Source organism: Brassica napus, chromosome A3 (genome assembly GCF_020379485.1).
Source record: "Brassica napus cultivar Da-Ae chromosome A3, Da-Ae, whole genome shotgun sequence".
Lineage (NCBI taxonomy): Eukaryota > Viridiplantae > Streptophyta > Magnoliopsida > Brassicales > Brassicaceae > Brassica > Brassica napus.
In genome coordinates, this window is record NC_063436.1 from 34,112,262 (window position 1) to 34,128,866 (window position 16,605).

The window sequence follows — 16,605 nt, forward strand, 5'->3', positions numbered from 1 at the left end:
TGTTCGCAGAATTCCTTGGCTGGTCGCATCCTTTTGCATGATCGACGGTCTCTGAATTGCCGTCAGATTGATATATTATACGACATTGGCTTGTATTTTTTTGGTGGGCCTTTCTTCTGTGGACTTCTTTTGATTTTCTTGTTGCTGAACAAGGTCACATCATATATGGTAGAGGGTGTTGAACAACATGTATCTAAAGAGCTGAGCAGAGTAGAAGAAGCCGACATTTGTGGTACGACCTCAATGTCTACCGATGGCACGAATTCAACATCGCCAGATGGTACGAGCTCAACGTCTACCAATGGCACGAATTCAACTTCGCCAGACGGTACGACCTCAACGTCTACCGACGGCACGACTTCAACGTCGCCATACGGTACGACCTCAACGTCTACCGACAGCACAACTCCAACATCAACAGACGGTACGACCTTAACGTCGACCGATGCTACGACTTTAACGTCGATCGACGGTACAACCTCAATATCGACCAATGACACGACCTCAACGTCGATTGACGGTACGAACTCAGAAACGATCAACAACACCTCAGTAGAAATCGACACAGACTTTTGTCATCAATCGATAGCACTCGAAATCCCTTAAGGATCTAGTTGTCCTCAGGACATTGCAGACTCGACATTGAAGAGCATTGATATATCAAGTTGTGATCCTACCTCAGATGGAGACAGAGAAATCACCATGAAAGATTTCTTGGAGCTAGAAGAGTTATTGGACTTGGAGGATGGAGAAAAGCTTGAAGACTTGGATTCGAGTAGAGAAGTCACTATGGAAGACTTCTTAGAGCTGGAGGAATGACTTGAAGATATGGATCAGAACTCAAAGAAGAAGCTTGATGACGTTCATCATACTTCGAGAGGAGATCTGGAAACTTCACCAAAGGCTAGCATCGATCGACACCAACCTGATGAGATCAATCGACAACCACCCCACATCATCGATCAACACCCACACTCCATCATCGATTGACACACATGGTTGGATGAACTGCCAGGATACATAGTCGAGCTGGAAGAAGTTGAGGAAAGAATGTACATGTCTAAGGCCTCACACATTGTTGTCCCTAAACATCAGAGACCACCTATATGGACAGAAAAAGCTCCTGGGTTTCACAAAAGAGTGAAGAGGATACATGATCCTGTGAATATTGTGATTCCATGCGCTGTGGTTGAATTGAATTTCCTATCCCACCAGATAGAACCATGGATTTAAGTCCTTACATTGGGATACTTGATGATCCTCTACCTGCAGAAGCTTCTCAGAGAGGGTTGCGATTTAGAGATGAAGTCGATAAGGGCCCAGCAGAAGCAGGATCGATCGGCACCGACCGGATACCATCGAACGACACCAACAAACCAGCATCGATCGACGCTGCCACTTCTCCATCGATCGACACTGGATGCATATCAGAGCAGAAGGACTTCGATGTGTGTGGAGATATTAGGGATGGAGATACCACCACGCGATCAGACAAGTTTGGGGGAAAGAAGAGGAGGAATTGAAAGGAAGATAAAAGGGATCATGGTGATTCTTAGTTATCATTGATTCATCACTTCTCAGATGGTGTCATGGAATTCAAAGTGCGCAGCAGATGCTTCTCACAGCCATTTGCAAAGCTTCGAGCACTCCTTATTGCTAAGATGATAGACAAACGAGAAGAGTCTATGGAGGATGTAATATCCCATCTAGAAAAAAAAAAAAAGAAAGAGCCGTGTCAAGGAAGAAGAAGAGAAGGTGGTGGCTAATTTGATATTATGCACAAATGCATGCATACGTGTTAAAAAGAAAAAGGAAACAAGAAAAGAGTCAACTGATAACTCATTTTTAATGAGTATGTGGCCTGGTCATAGAAGAAACAGGTAATGCCTTGAAACATAGTCATTATCTAAACGTGGCTTGGAGAGAATGATGCACCAAGGCTTAGTCATATTATTTTTAATATGGCCAAATGGAGAGTGTGACAACTGTCACCATATTACACATCAAAGTTGGCTATAAAAGGAGATGGACTTTCTCCATTTCAGAAAACTGAACGTGACCAAGAGAGAGAAGGAAGCAAAGAAGAGGAGAGAGGTTAAATAAAAGAAAAGAAGAAAAAGAGAAAGAGAAAAAAAAAAAAATAAATTTAGAGAGTTGTTTAAAGAAGCAAGACATATTAAATTACAAGATTACGGGATTAACGGTACGGATTCAAGACGAAGATTTGGAGGGAATAAAAAGGGTTTGGTTAGCTTCCGGAATTAGAAAGTCAAGCCACATCGGTTAATCACTGTGAGTCACGGTTAATTGTTTGTTAACGAATTTTTAATGCAGGTTCCTGACATCGTAGACGGCTTCCGAGCTAGGATAGCCGGACCGATCTAGGTGTCAGTTTGTGGATCCGAGGCTTGAGACGATGTCTGGGCTAAGTGGATAGCAAGACTACTCTAAGCACCCGGATTATTGTGATATGTTGTTATAGTGTGTACCTCGTGTTGGTACTGTTGTGTAAGAACCTCGTGGTGGTTCTAGTATTAGGTTGCAGGTTGTTGCTTCCTCAAATGGTACCACTAAGCCGGTCGTGGTCCGGAAAGTGGTGGGCTCGGTTTAACTTGGCTTGATCACCAAGGCCGAGTGTCACACGTGGATGTGACAGCCCCCGGCGAGTCCGATAGAGGACCGGGGCACGGCGATTCCGACTGAGCACCGTGACCAGGCGATTCCCGAGCGCCTACACCTGTGTGGTGTAATAGTGAAGGGATTTCCGGTGTCCCTTATGTGGAGGAAGAATGATTCTGTTCGGCCCTAGGAGTGTATATAAATGGTCGATTGATGCGACACTCATAAAGAGTGTTTTGATTTATTATAGTTTAATGGTTTATTGCTTAAATCGGTCATGCTTTATTGATTGTTGAACTATCCATCTTGCTTGTGTTTGGGGTTGGGTTTAGAATGACGGGTAGTTGTATATGCTAGATAGGGAACCGTGGCTCACTGAGTGAAACTAGTTCACTCACTCCTCACATCCTTTTGCAGGTGACCAGTAGAAAAGACTGTAGCACTCACGGAACTGTAGGAGCTGGTGTAGATTGGACATCTTTTGTTAAAGACTCGTTTTCAAGATATTGTATGTTTTACTTTCGACTGCGTCCATGGACCCTATGTATAATATTTCGGGCTTGTGAACTTCATGTTTTATATATATATATATATATATAAATATATTTTATATTCATGTCGGGTTGAATGTGATATTAGGTTAGTCCAACCTAACACAACTCTATGATTCGGTACGGGTTGCAAAGCCTCAGACCGAAGATTAGAGGAAACGAGTTTTGAATGGATATTCTAGGTTACAGAATTATGTTTTGTGACTTGGAAAGTCTATTCTCAACCCGTCGTGACACTTCTGGACTTGGCAGAGGAAGGTCGTTCGGGCATGTTCTTGTTTGATTGTTGCCCGGCTGACTGACCGATGTCTAAAACGGTTCGGGGGTGTTACAGAGGTGGTATCAGAGCATGGTTTAGATCATGCGGTCAATCACGCATTTTCGTGTTTTATCGAGTCAAATGTGTCGCAAAAGATGTATTAGGAAACCAGCAGAGTTCCACTCTAATTATTATTCTAAATAGGAAATTTCCTGTTTGTGGATTGCAGATGTCAAGAAGGGGAAGGAGTGAAGGGGGACAGGATTGGATGCTGGGTACAGGAAGAATCTCAAGAAGAAGAGGGCTGGGATATGAATCCGACGTAAGAGTGCAAACACTAGCACACACCAACCAGGAGTTTAGCGAAGATAACATAGTGGGAAACGACAATCTGTTTGGGCACGACCAGTCGAGGCCACAAGAAGAACTCTTTCCACCGAACCGTAGTGTAAGGGAAAGACCAGAAACAGATGATAGTGAGTCAAGTGTCAAAGGACCAAGACCAATAAGGCGGAACAACCCGATTGAACAAGAAGTTCATGATCAATCACAACAAGGAATAGGAATGGAGCACACTCTGAAGATGCTTCATGACGTGATAGCAAGGTCATTGCAACAACCTCAAGTGCAACCTCAGCCACTCGTACCATCACAACCTACAGTGGCTACACCGATGTTACCATTGATAACTGCCATGAAGAACATGAAGACACCACATTTTGAAGGAGGGACAGATCCATTTGAAGCTGACTAGTGGCTTCGAACTATAGAGAAAAACTTTGAGACCGTGACGTGTTCCGAAGAGTCTAAGAAGAAGATGGCAGTATATTACTTAGACAAAGACGCAGCAGAATGGTGGGAAAGTAGGGATCGCCAAGTGGGACATCAGGTCACCACTTGGGCGGCATTCAAATAGGAATTTGAACGCAAGTATTTCACCCCAGAGTCCAAGCGAAGGCTTCAACGTCAATTTACTAACCTAGTACAAGGAGACAAGACAGTTAGAGAATATGAATCGGAGTTCATGCGACTGCGACGACACGTGCTGCGAGGACAAGATGATGAAGAAACCATGATATCCAACTTTATGTTTGGTTTAAAACCAGAGTTAGAAAATAGACTGGCAGTCGGGAACTACGAGAGTCTCACCGAGCTAGTGGAAAAGGCTGTGAATGTGGAGATCGGATTAGAAGCTGAGAAGGCGGCAAGTAAAAAGTCCAAGCAGCATCAAGAAGGAAAGTATGGTGGAAATCAAAGATCATTCAAGGGTAAAGATAAGGAAAGGGAATCAGGAGGGCCAAGTCGACGATCTCTGTTCATAGGAAAATGCTTTAATTGTGGCAAGATAGGCCATAAGTCAAGTGAATGCTTTGGAAAGAAACCTGGATCCTTTCAGTCAAACTCCTACAATCCTACATGCTACACGTGTGGAAAGAAAGGACACATCTCTACCCAGTGCAGTGTCAATCGTCCTATCCCAGCTACACTAATCACTGTTCATCCTCCCCCGGCTCCACCTGCAATCGCACCAGCGCCAAAAAGGCAAGCTATAGGAGGTAGAGTTTACGCTTTAGAACTAGAGGATACTAAACCTCCAGGCCCATCTAAGGGTCCCATCACAGGTATTTGGGTTCTTTAACCTTACTAGGTTGATTTTGTGTTGAGTGATTGCTTGTGATGGATTGATTAATTTCTGTTGGATAATTTTTATGTTGTTGATATATATTGATGTTGTGGAAGGAACATTACATGTTGCGGGGCGTCCCACACATGTATTGTTCGACCCGGGGACAACACATAGCTTTGTGACCCCTGAGGTAGCTGCCGAGTTTGTGGGATCATTTGTGATTGACAGGATGGATGTGGCTGTGATGATTCCCGTAGACCAAACCCTTCAAGCAAAAGAATGCCTCAGAAGAGTTCCATTAGTCATTTGCGAGAAGATGTTCTTGGCAGATTTGTTGGTGGTGCCTTTAAAAGGATATGAGGTTATTCTGGGCATGGATTGGTTATCAAGCTATTGGGCTCAATTAGATTGTGGAAAAGGTCGTATTTTGTTCAAGGAGAACGGGCAACGGCAAATAGTGTTTTACGGGATCAGTCCAAGCAAGTCAGTATCTTTAGTAGCTGCCTTGAGAGTGGAAGATTTGCTTAAGGATGGAGAAGCGTATCTGGTAACAGTGACTGCTAGTGAAGGACCCGCTAGCAATGAAGTTGAAATTACGGATATTGCGGTCGTACAAGAGTTTGAGGGTGTGTTTGCAGCGTTAAAAGAGTTACCTCCACCTCGGAGTAACCCTTTCACAATTAGCATGGAACCTTGAGCTAAGCCGATAGCAAAGGCTCCTTACCGCATGGCACCTGTAGAGTTAGCAGAGTTGAAGAAACAACTTGAAGATTTAATGGAGAAAGGTGTAATAAGACCTAGCTCTTCACCATGGGGAGCTCCGGTCTTATTTGTCAAGAAGAAGGATGGTAGCATGCGGCTTTGCATTGATTATCGAGGAATCAACAATATCACGATCAAAGACAAGTATCCTCTCCCAAGGATAGACGAGTTGTTGGATCAGTTAAGGGGAGCAAGTTGGTTTTCAAAGATCGACTTGGCATCGGGCTATCATCAGATTCCAATTTCAGAAGGTGATGTCATGAAGACTGCGTTTAGAACTCGATATGGACAATATGAGTTCGTAGTAATGCCTTTTGGCCTTACTAACGCACCGGCGGCCTTCATGAGATTGATGAATGAAGTCTTTCATGATTATCTCGACAAGTTCGTAATAATCTTCATCGATGACATTTTAATATATTCCAAGACAGAGGCAGAGCACAAAGCACATTTGAAGCTAGTGTTGAAACGGTTAAGAGACCAGAAGCTGTATGTCAAGTTTAGCAAGTGTTCTTTCTGGAAAAGAGAGATCGGATTCTTAGGACACCGAGTGTCTGGAGAAGGAGTTTCTGTAGATTCGGAAAAGGTGAAAGCCATCGAGGAATTGCAAAGGCCATCAACGGTAACTGAGGTAAGAAGTTTCCTCGGGTTAGCCGGGTATTATCGGAAGTTCGTCAAAGACTTTTCTTCGATCGCTAAGCCTCTGACGAAGTTGACCGGAAAAGGAGTTCCATTCATCTGGGGAAAAGAACCAGATGAAGCATTTCAGAGACTGAAGAAAGCTTTGACCACAACACCGGTATTGGCATTACCTGAACAAGGTAAACCTTACACTGTGTACGCAGATGCTTCTAGGGTTGGATTGGGTTGTGTGTTGATGCAGGAAGGCAAAGTAATTGCTTATGCATCAAGGCAACTCAGGAAGCATGAAGAGAACTACCCAACACATGACTTAGAAATGGCGGCAGTGGTGTTTGCGTTAAGGATTTGGAGATCCTACTTATATAGAGAAGTCGTGGAAGTATTCACAGATCATAAGAGTCTCAAGTACTTGTTCACACAGCCTGATATGAACCTCCGACAAAGGCGATGGATGAAGTTTGTGGCGGATTACGACTTGAAGATTCAATATCATCCAGGGAAAGCTAATGTTGTTGCAGATGCACTAAGTCGTAGAAAGTTGGCGTCCGATGTTGGAAAGGAAGTGGAAGCGTTATCAAATGAACTCAAGTTGATGACGTTACGGGTAATTGAAGGAGAACCAAGTGAGCCCTTAGGCATGCGCGCCGTAAACCAAGCAGGTTTACTCGCACGGATCAGAAAAGAACAAGAATGTGATGAAAAGCTAAAGATAATCATCGAAGAAGTCAAGAATCATGAAGGTGCAAACCTAAGTGGCTATCATGTGGCGCCAGATGGTACACTTTTACTTAATGGGAGGATATCAGTACCACAGGGAGAAGGGCTACGAGATGAGATTTTGAAGTTGGCGCATCACTCGTTACTCAGTATCCATCCCGGGAGTACGAAAATGTATCGAGATATCCGAAGGCATTATCATTGGCCAGGAATGAAGAAGTCAGTGGCGCGATGGGTGGCTCAATGTCAAACTTGTCAACAAGTCAAAGTCGAGCATCAGATTCCAGGAGGATTGTTACAAAGCTTACTAGTACCTCAGTGGAAATGGGATTCCATATCCATGGATTTCATCACTAGGTTACCGCCGGCTAGAGGAAGATCAAATAATGCAATATGGGTGATTGTAGACAGACTGACAAAGGTGGCACACTTGTTACCTATGAAGGAAACAGATAAGGTAGAAGTATTGGCAGAGATGTACGTGGATCAGATTGTAAAGTTGCATGGTGTGCCAACAGATATAGTCTCAGATCGAGATCCTAGATTCACCTCAAATTTTTGGAAGGCGTTACAAGAAGCAGTCGGAACTAAGTTGTTTATAAGCACCGCGTATCATCCCGAGACGGATGGCCAAACTGAAAGAACCATTCGAACCATAGAGGATATGATGCGGATGTGTATATTGGATTGGGCGGGAAGCTGGGAAAATCATTTACCATTAATCGAGTTCTCCTACAATAACAGCTTTCATTCTAGCATAGGTATGGCACCATATGAGGCACTTTATGGGAGGCCATGCAAAACACCTTTATGTTGGACCGAAGTTGGAGAAAGAAGAGAGTTTGGACCCGAAATTGTAGAAGAGACGATGAAAAAGTTGGAGATCATTCAAACCAATATGAAGAAAGCGCAGGATAGACAAAAGAAGTACGCCAATCAATCAAGGCGAGAAGTGGTGTTCAGTATTGGTGATTGGGTTTATCTGAAAGTGTCAGCTCAGAAAGGAAAAGATAGATTCGGAAAAGTCGGGAAACTTGCGGTAAGATTCATCGGGCCTTACCAGATTGAAGAACGAATCGGAGATGTTGCTTGCCGTCTCAACCTGCCCGAAGAAATGCGAATACATCCGGTGTTTCACGTATCAATGCTACGGAAGCATGTTTATGATCCCAAAGCTATTGAGACGGAGCAAATTGAAAACCTGCAAACAAACCTCACTTATCCAGAGGGACCAATCCGAATTGGTGAACGTCGAATACGAAAACTAAAGAACCGAGAGATTCCTCAAGTTCAAGTCTTCTGGGGTAAACGAAACCGTGTAATTGTGACCTGGGAGGATGAATCAAGATTCAAAGCTTCGCACCCAGAGTTCTTTTATGAAGATGTAGTGATGGAAGAAGGGGAATCATCGAAACCCTAGAGAATTCGAAGACAAATTCTTATATGAGGAGGAGGATGTAATATCCTATCTAGAAAAAAAAAAGAGACGTGTCAAGGAAGAAGAAGAGAAGGTGGTGGCTAATTTGATATTCATGCACAAATGCATGCATACGTGTTAAAAAAAAAAAGGAAACAAGAAAAGAGTCAACTGATAACTCATTTTTAATGAGTACGTGGCCTGGTCATAGAAGAAACAGGTAATGCCTTGAAACATAGTCATTATCTAAACGTGGCTTGGAGAGAATGATGCACCAAGGCTTAGTCATATTATTTTTAATATGGCCAAATGGAGAGTGTGACAACTGTCACCATATTACACATCAAAGTTGGCTATCAAAAGAGATGGACTTTCTCCATTTCAGAAAACTGAACGTGACCAAGAGAGAGAAGGAAACAAAGAAGAGGAGAGAAGTTAAATAAAAGAAAAGAAGAAAAAGAGAAAGAGAAAGAGAAAAAGAAAAAGAAAAAGAAAATAAATAAATTTAGAGAGTTGTTTGGAGAAGCAAGACATATTAAATTACAAGATTACGGAATTAACGGTACGGAATCAAGACAAAGATTTGGAGGGAATAAAAAGGGTTTGGTTAGCTTCCGGAATCAGAAAGTCAAGCCACATCGGTTAATCACTGTGAGTCACAGTTAATTGTTTGTTAACGAATTTTTAATGCAGGTTCCTGACATCGTAGACGGCTTCCGAGCTAGGATAGCCGGACCGATCTAGGTGTCAGTTTGTGGATCCGAGGCTTGAGACGATGTCTGGGCTAAGTGGATAGCAAGACTACTCTAAGCACCCGGATTATTGTAATATGTTGTTATATTGTGTACCTCGTGTTGGTACTGTTGTGTAAGAACCTCGTGGTGGTTCTAGTATTAGGTTGCAGGTCGTTGCTTCCTCAAATGGTACCACTAAGCTGGTCGTGGTCCGGAAAGTGGTGGGCTCGGTTTAACTTGGCTTGATCACCAAGGCCTAGTGTCACACGTGGATGTGACAGCCCCCGGCGAGTCCGATAGAGGACCGGAGCATGGCGATTCCTACTGAGGACCGTGACCAGGCGATTCCCGAGCGCCTACGCCTGTGTGGTGTAATAGTGAAGGGATTTCCGGTGTCCCTTATGTGGAGGAAGAATGATTCTGTTGGGCCCTAGGAGTGTATATAAATGGTCGATTGATGCGACACTCATAAAGAGTGTTTTGATTTATTATAGTCTAATGGTTTATTGCTTAAATCGGTCATGCTTTATTGATTGTTGAACTATCCGTCTTGCTTGTGTTTGGGGTTGGGTTTAGAATGACGGGTAGTTGTATATGCTAGATAGGGAACCGTGGCTCACTGAGTGAAACTAGTTCACTCACTCCTCACATCCTTTTGCAGGTGACCAGTAGAAAAGACCGTAGCACTCGCGGAACTATAGGAGCTGGTGTAGATTGGACATCTTTTGTTAAAGACTCGTTTTCAAGATATTGTATGTTTTACTTTCGACTGCGTCCATGGACCCTATGTATAATATTTCGGGCTTGTGAACTTCATGTTTTTTATATATATATATATAAATATATTTTATATTCGTGTCGGGTTGAATCTGATATTAGGTTAGTCCAACCTAACACAACTCTATGATTCGGTACGGGTTGCAAAGCCTCAGACCAAAAATTAGAGGAAACGAGTTTTGAATGGATATTCTAGGTTACAGAATTATGTTTTGTGACTTGGAAAGTCTATTCTCAACCCGTCGTGACACTTCTGGACTTTGCAGAGGAAGGTCGTTCGGGCATGTTCTTGTTTGATTGTTGCCTGGCTGACTGACCGATGTCTAAAACGGTTCGGAGGTGTTACAGAGGAGGCTTTCACACAAGAATGATAAAGCTTCAGAGAGTAGACATTGGGACTTGTTTTGGAGCAAGCTTTCATTTTCATCCGGACTAAATCAGATCTCCAAAAGTCAAGCTAATGGCTGAAAATAAGCGCTGAGTGGGAGACAACCCACTATTAGGTAATTTTTTTCAGTTTAGTTTAGATTGTTACTGATTAAAGTTTTTATTTATTGCAGGTAAAAAAAAGGTGAAAGTGACGACGACACTGTAGCATCAATCGACACTGTACCAGAAACGTCGATCGACATTGTAGCAGAGGTGCTGTTCATCGAAAAAAAAAGATCCAAGGTCCATGAGTTCTGCACCAGCATTGATCGACGGCTGGCCAGCGCATTGATTGATAGACCATAATAAGTATCGATCGCCACTTAACTGTGTTGATTGATACTCACATCCATGGAAGGTATACTAGCGAAACCTTGTTAAATTTAGTACTTATGGTTTATTTTCCCACCAATCGTAGACTTTATAACACTGGGAAAGTGTTATTTAAATCTGGGGGAGGTTCTACTAATATTGTGTTTTAGTTAGCTATTTAGAAAAAAAAAAAGAGAGGAGATCCGAGTAGACGATTCCTCCGCACATCGACCGATGAGAGCAGCTCGATATCGCGTCAACACTTCATATCCAACGATCGATTGTCTCTTCATTGTGTCGAATGCTTGCTCGAGTCATCGACCAATGAGACCATGCCGCATCAGTCGACATCACTTCATCAACACCGATCGATTATCACAGCATTGTGTCAATCGACACTGAGCAGGTCATCGTTCTTACTTGTTAAATTATGTACTTATGATTATTTATCACCGTAACTCTGACTAGATATACACTGAGGACAGTGTAATAAGTCTGGAGGGATGTTTACTGATATTAGTTTGTTCATGAGTCTTATCAAAATGTTTTCAAAAGAGATTTATTGAGTCAAGAAGGGGATAATGAACTTATTAGATTTTTGCTTGTTATCTTTTTTTTTTGACATCATTTTTTGCTTGTTATCTAACCACTCTTTAACACCGTTCTAGACTTACTGATTGCAGATAGTACTAAAAATACTAAAGTGGATCAACCTCTCAACTATCCACACTTGCTGAGAATGTTTGAAGGAACCAAAGCTGACTTGACCTCCAAGACTAAACATGACTCAACTGCTTGTTTTGGGGTTTGGTATAAATGGGATCGGATTCTTCAAACAAGTTTGGAAGGTAAAACCTTGTGTAGATTTATCACCCTCTCTCTCTCTCTCTATTTCGAAATTTAGATTACAAAAAAAAATAGAAGAAAAAAGCTAAAATAAAATAAAAATAATATATATATATATATATAATTGTAGATAATAATTTAGGAAAAGAATTCGAACATGATTTGGTTGCTATAACTATTAAGGCTTGATTCATAAAAAATATATAGGTAAAGAATTCGAACAGGACTTGGTGGCTACAATTTTTTAAAGTTTGATTCACAAATAATCCTAGGATATAGGTCAAAAAGAAGTGAACAGGATTTGGTGGCCAAAACCATTAAAGCTTGATTCATGGAAGCATGTCCAATCTTCGTCAATGATCTTGCAATAAAAGCAGATTTTGACTGAGAGAGAAATCAGTAGAGAGAGAGAGGAAAGAAACTCTTATTTACCTACAAGTCCAGATACTTGTTTGAGCATCCTTGCATCTTGTGATCGATACTCCCAAGGTAAATCCTGCACTTTTATTTATGTTAAGAAATGAGGTTGGTAGAGGGGAATGTCAGACATGATTTGCTAAGTTGTTGGCTAGGTGAATTTGGCTGCTAAGCTAAGATATGGTATAATGTGCTTTTGTGATTAAGACTTCTTAGATGTGGATTACAATATTGTAGAGGTGATGATTCTAAGCTTTAAATCATGTGAGTCCATGCTGTTTTCATATCTCTTTCACAAGACTACTCTATGTTTTGCTTGAGGACAAGCAAAAGGGTAAGTTTGGGGAAGTTGATATACCATGGATTTTACCCACTTTCAGCCATGGTATATAAGTGTTTTAAGATATAATTATTATGTTTTGGAGTATTTTTTATAGTATTATAGGTTCAGGTACGTTCTCAAGAAATATGGTGATTTTGGAGCCTTTTGAGGTACATAACTTCACAGACGGGTCAGATGTTTAGCTATGGATGGAGACCTTAGAGTGAGCCCATATTTTGACATAATATAGAGCTTTGCGTTAGCTTTCCAATGCCACCGGTTTGAGGTCCATCAGCATCTTGTAGCATAAGTTATGCCGTTTGACTGAAAATTGGTCAGTCTGCCTCGCAAGAGGAAGCTGTCAAGTAGATGAAGGATTGTCGAGCGATGAAACATCATTGGTGTTGACAGACAGTGATGCCAGAATATGGGCTGAGCATATTATATGACCGCTGAAGCCCAGAAGCAATCCCAAATTATCAGAATACCCTTGGACGACCAGAAACCATATTTATGTTATTTATAAGCCATTGTTGACGGCTACGCTATCTAAGCTGTGGTTTTAATATATATTGCTTTTTATATCTATTCATCTATGATTTTCTGTGACAACTTCATGTCTGAATAGATCCATCTGTTAGGTTTAGGGTTCATATAAGATGAGGGTTTAGCCCAAAAATATAGAATTGCTAAGTTTTTAGGATATTCATCAATTGAATTGAACTTACTGCTTGTGTTCTACAATAGCTAACTAGAATCAAGTTGTTAGGATAATTAGGCGCAAGCAAGAGCATGGTCTATTACTTGAACCATTCATATTGTGCTAGGATTGCTAGAGAAAGATGATAGTTGATCTAGCAACCTAGTGAACATAGTTCAAACCTAGTCGCTAAAGCTTGCTAGAAGGATCGTTGATCGACAACTCGGTAGTTGTATCGATCGACAGTCTGAAAAGTGTATTGATCGACAGCTTGTTGATAGCATCGATCAATACTTTCTCAAGATCAATATGCATTGAGATCTTAGATCTAGTAATAGTTAATCTAAACATGCGAAAGTTGATAGATTATTGCTTAGTTTGAGTTCTAGAATATCTAAAATTAGTCTCTATACTACTATAATCATGATTGCCTTAGTAGAAACCCTAATTCTAGCAAACTATCATTTCATCAAACCCCAATCAATCAATCAAGCAATTAACTTGTTCACAAACCTGTCTTTTACATTTAAAATCATAAAATCAACCTAGCTAAATCAATCTAATTAGATTTATTTGGTTCCCTAGCTCCCTGTGAATTCGATACTTAGGTAGTACAACTCGACCTCTTATTTGAGACAGTATAAATCACTCCTTAGGGTAATTTGAGTGATATCGAATTTGGAGACCTTCCCACCGTTGGATTGAGCCCATCTTCTACCACAAGATAGAGCGTTGAGTTAGATTTCCAATGCCACCGGTTTGAGGTCAATCCCCATCTTGTAGCAGAAGTTATGTCTGTTTTACTGAAGAGTGGTTAGTCTGCCTCGCAAGAGGAAGCTGTCAAGGAGATGAAGGACTATCGATCGATGAAACATCATTGTGTCGACCGACAGTGATGCCAGAATATGGGCTGAGAATTTTTTATGACCGCTGTAGCCCAGAAGCAACCCCAAGTTACCAGAATATCCTTGGACGACCAGAAATCCTATTTATGTTATTTGAAAAATCGCATAAAAAACCTTGAAAGTGTCACTTCTTAGCACTTTAAACCTTGAAGTTTTTTCACTAACAATTTTAACCTTTAAAGTGACATTTTATCATAAAAAACCTCCAAAGAAAAAAAATGAACGGCTGAACAGGTTAAAAACAATTTTTTCAAAAAATAATTATTTAATTAATAAAATAAACAAAAATAATTAATAAAAATCGAAAAATTTAACAAAAAACTCATAAATTAAAAAAATGAGAAAAATAAATAAAGATTTAAAAAATGAAATAAAAAAAATCAAAAAATCAAAAATAAATAAGATCAAATTAAAATAGAGAAAAATAAAAAAAAATCATAATTTCAAAAAAAAAAGTGAAAATTCAAAAAATAAATTCATTTTCAAAAATTTTTTTTGATCAACACTCAGTTTCAAATATAATGTCAGAAATTATCATTGGAGATATGCCAAAAACCGTTATTTTCGACATATCTCCAATGACGGTTTTTGGCATATCTCCAATGATAATTTCCAACATTATATTTGAAAATAAAAAAAAAACCTTTTTTGAATTTTCAATTTTTTGAAATTTATTATTATTTTTCTGTATTTTAATATGATCTTATTTATTTTTGAATTTTTAGTTATTTTTTATTTAATTTTCTAAATCTTTATTTTTTTCTCAATTTTTTTTTAATTTATAAGTTTTTTTGTTAAATTTTTTGATTTTTATTAAATATTTTGTTTATTTATTAATTAAATAATTATTTTTTAAAAAACAAAACTGTTTTTAACCTATTCAGCCGGTCATTTTTCTTCTTTGGAAGTTTTTTATGATAAAAATGTCACTTTGAAGGTTAAAAGTGTTAGTGAAAAAGTTTCAAGGTTTAAAGTGCTAGTAAGTGACACTTTTAAGGTTTTTTATGCGATTTTCCCTTATGTTATTTATAAGCTATTGTTGACGGCTACGCTATCTAAGCTTTCTTTAATTCATTGTTCTAGGTTAGGAAAGAAAGGAGGAGCTCCTTCAGAGTCCTCGTGGAACTCCATTGTCTTTAGTTTTAATATCTATTGCTTTTTATATTTATTCATCTATGATTTTTGTGACAACTTCATGTCTGAATAGATCCATCTGTTAGGTTTAGGGTTCAGATAGGATGAGGGATTAGCCCAAAATGTAGAATTGCTAAGTTGTTAGGATATCCATCAAGTGAATTGAACTTACTGCTTGTATTCTAGTGTAGCTAACTAGAATCATGTTGTTAGGATACTTAGGCGTAAGCGAGAGCATGGTCTATTACCTGAACCATTCATATTGTGCTAGGATTGCTAGAGAAAGACGATAGTTGATCTAGGAACCTAGTGAACATAGTTCAAACCTGGTCGCTAAAGCTTGCTAGAAGGATCGTCGATCGACAACTCGGTAGTTGTATAGATCGATAGTCTGAAAGCTGTATCGATCGACAGCTTGTTGATAGCGTCGAATGACACTTTCTCAAAATCAATATGCGAGAGTTGAGATCTTAGATCTAGTAATAGATAATCTAAACATGCGAAAGTTGATAGATTATTGCTTAGTTTGAGATCTAGAATATCCAAACCTTAGTCTCTATACTACTACAATCATGATTGCCTGAAGAGAAACCCTAAGTCTAGCAAACCATCCTTCCATCAAACGTCAATCAATCAATCGAGCAATTAACTTGCTCACAAACCTGTCTTTTACATTTAAAATAATAAAATCAACCTAGCTAAATCAATCTAATTAGATTTATTTGGTTCCCTAGCTCCTTGTGAATTCGACCCCTAAGTACTACAACTCGACCTCTTATTTGAGAGAGTATAAATCACTCCTTAGGGTAATTTGAGTGATATCAGCTCTGTGCAGCTCGGTTACTTGACTTTGTAGACCATAGAGTTGCCTTTGGAGCTCGGCTTCTCTCTGAGTATCCTCGGGTAGCTCGGTTTGCTCATCCATCGCTATTATCACATAGTTTAGATTACTCCCCTTCGTCTCGCACCAAACTGTTAGGAGATTTTTGTGTAGGATCTTTGTGAATGCCACAGAATGATGGGCACAGCTTTTATTTCGTATTGATTTGCAAGTAATAAGGTAGAAAGAGCATTTTATTAGATCAAAGAGCTGGAACTACAATAGATTGGTGTATGAACCCTTGTTCTAGCCCTAACTTTAATCTCTAAGTCTCCAAGTGTCGATCCCTTGTTCTAGAGCTTGGGCTCCCCTTATATAGTCGTTTACAAGTCGGTCTTAGCCAGCCAATAGGGTTAAACTCTTCCATATTCGAAAATATGGAAGGATCGTAGCGGGGACCCGGGGTGTCTCTTAGCGGGGACCCAGAGGCCGCTGTCCTGCCTGGGGTCTGGAGGAATTCAATACCTGAGGTTTTTTCCCCAACAGTTGATGCTTGTGGTCGACGAGCGATGTATCTCTGAATCCATACCATCTCCCTATGTATTTCTTCTATCT

At 40.1% G+C, this 16,605-nt stretch overlaps 2 protein-coding genes across 2 annotated transcripts; both read left to right on the forward strand.

The window, feature by feature from the left end:
* The first annotated feature begins 165 nt into the window (after positions 1-165).
* On the forward strand, positions 166-819 carry LOC125607257 (cell wall integrity and stress response component 3-like). Its single transcript, XM_048777152.1, has 2 exons — positions 166-520; positions 635-819. Exons 1-2 carry the CDS (start codon positions 166-168, stop codon positions 817-819), a joined length of 540 nt encoding a protein of 179 aa, XP_048633109.1.
* A 3,682-nt stretch (positions 820-4,501) lies between these two features.
* On the forward strand, positions 4,502-5,753 carry LOC111202906. Its single transcript, XM_022696075.1, has 2 exons — positions 4,502-5,051; positions 5,170-5,753. The coding sequence occupies exons 1-2, from the start codon at positions 4,502-4,504 to the stop codon at positions 5,751-5,753; spliced, it is 1,134 nt and encodes a 377-aa protein (XP_022551796.1).
* The last annotated feature ends 10,852 nt before the right edge of the window (positions 5,754-16,605 follow it).

What these genes read in the sequence shown, in the direction of transcription:
- LOC125607257 (XM_048777152.1), top strand. Translation starts at nt 166, where the DNA reads ATGGTAGAGGGTGTTGAACAACATGTATCTAAAGAGCTGAGCAGAGTA. An exon ending in GACCTCAACGTCGATTGACG is followed by an intron (nt 521 to 634) that starts GTACGAACTCAG and finishes AGGACATTGCAG; the next exon opens with ACTCGACATTGAAGAGCATT.
- LOC111202906 (XM_022696075.1), top strand. Translation starts at nt 4,502, where the DNA reads ATGATATCCAACTTTATGTTTGGTTTAAAACCAGAGTTAGAAAATAGA. An exon ending in ATCTAAGGGTCCCATCACAG is followed by an intron (nt 5,052 to 5,169) that starts GTATTTGGGTTC and finishes ATGTTGTGGAAG; the next exon opens with GAACATTACATGTTGCGGGG.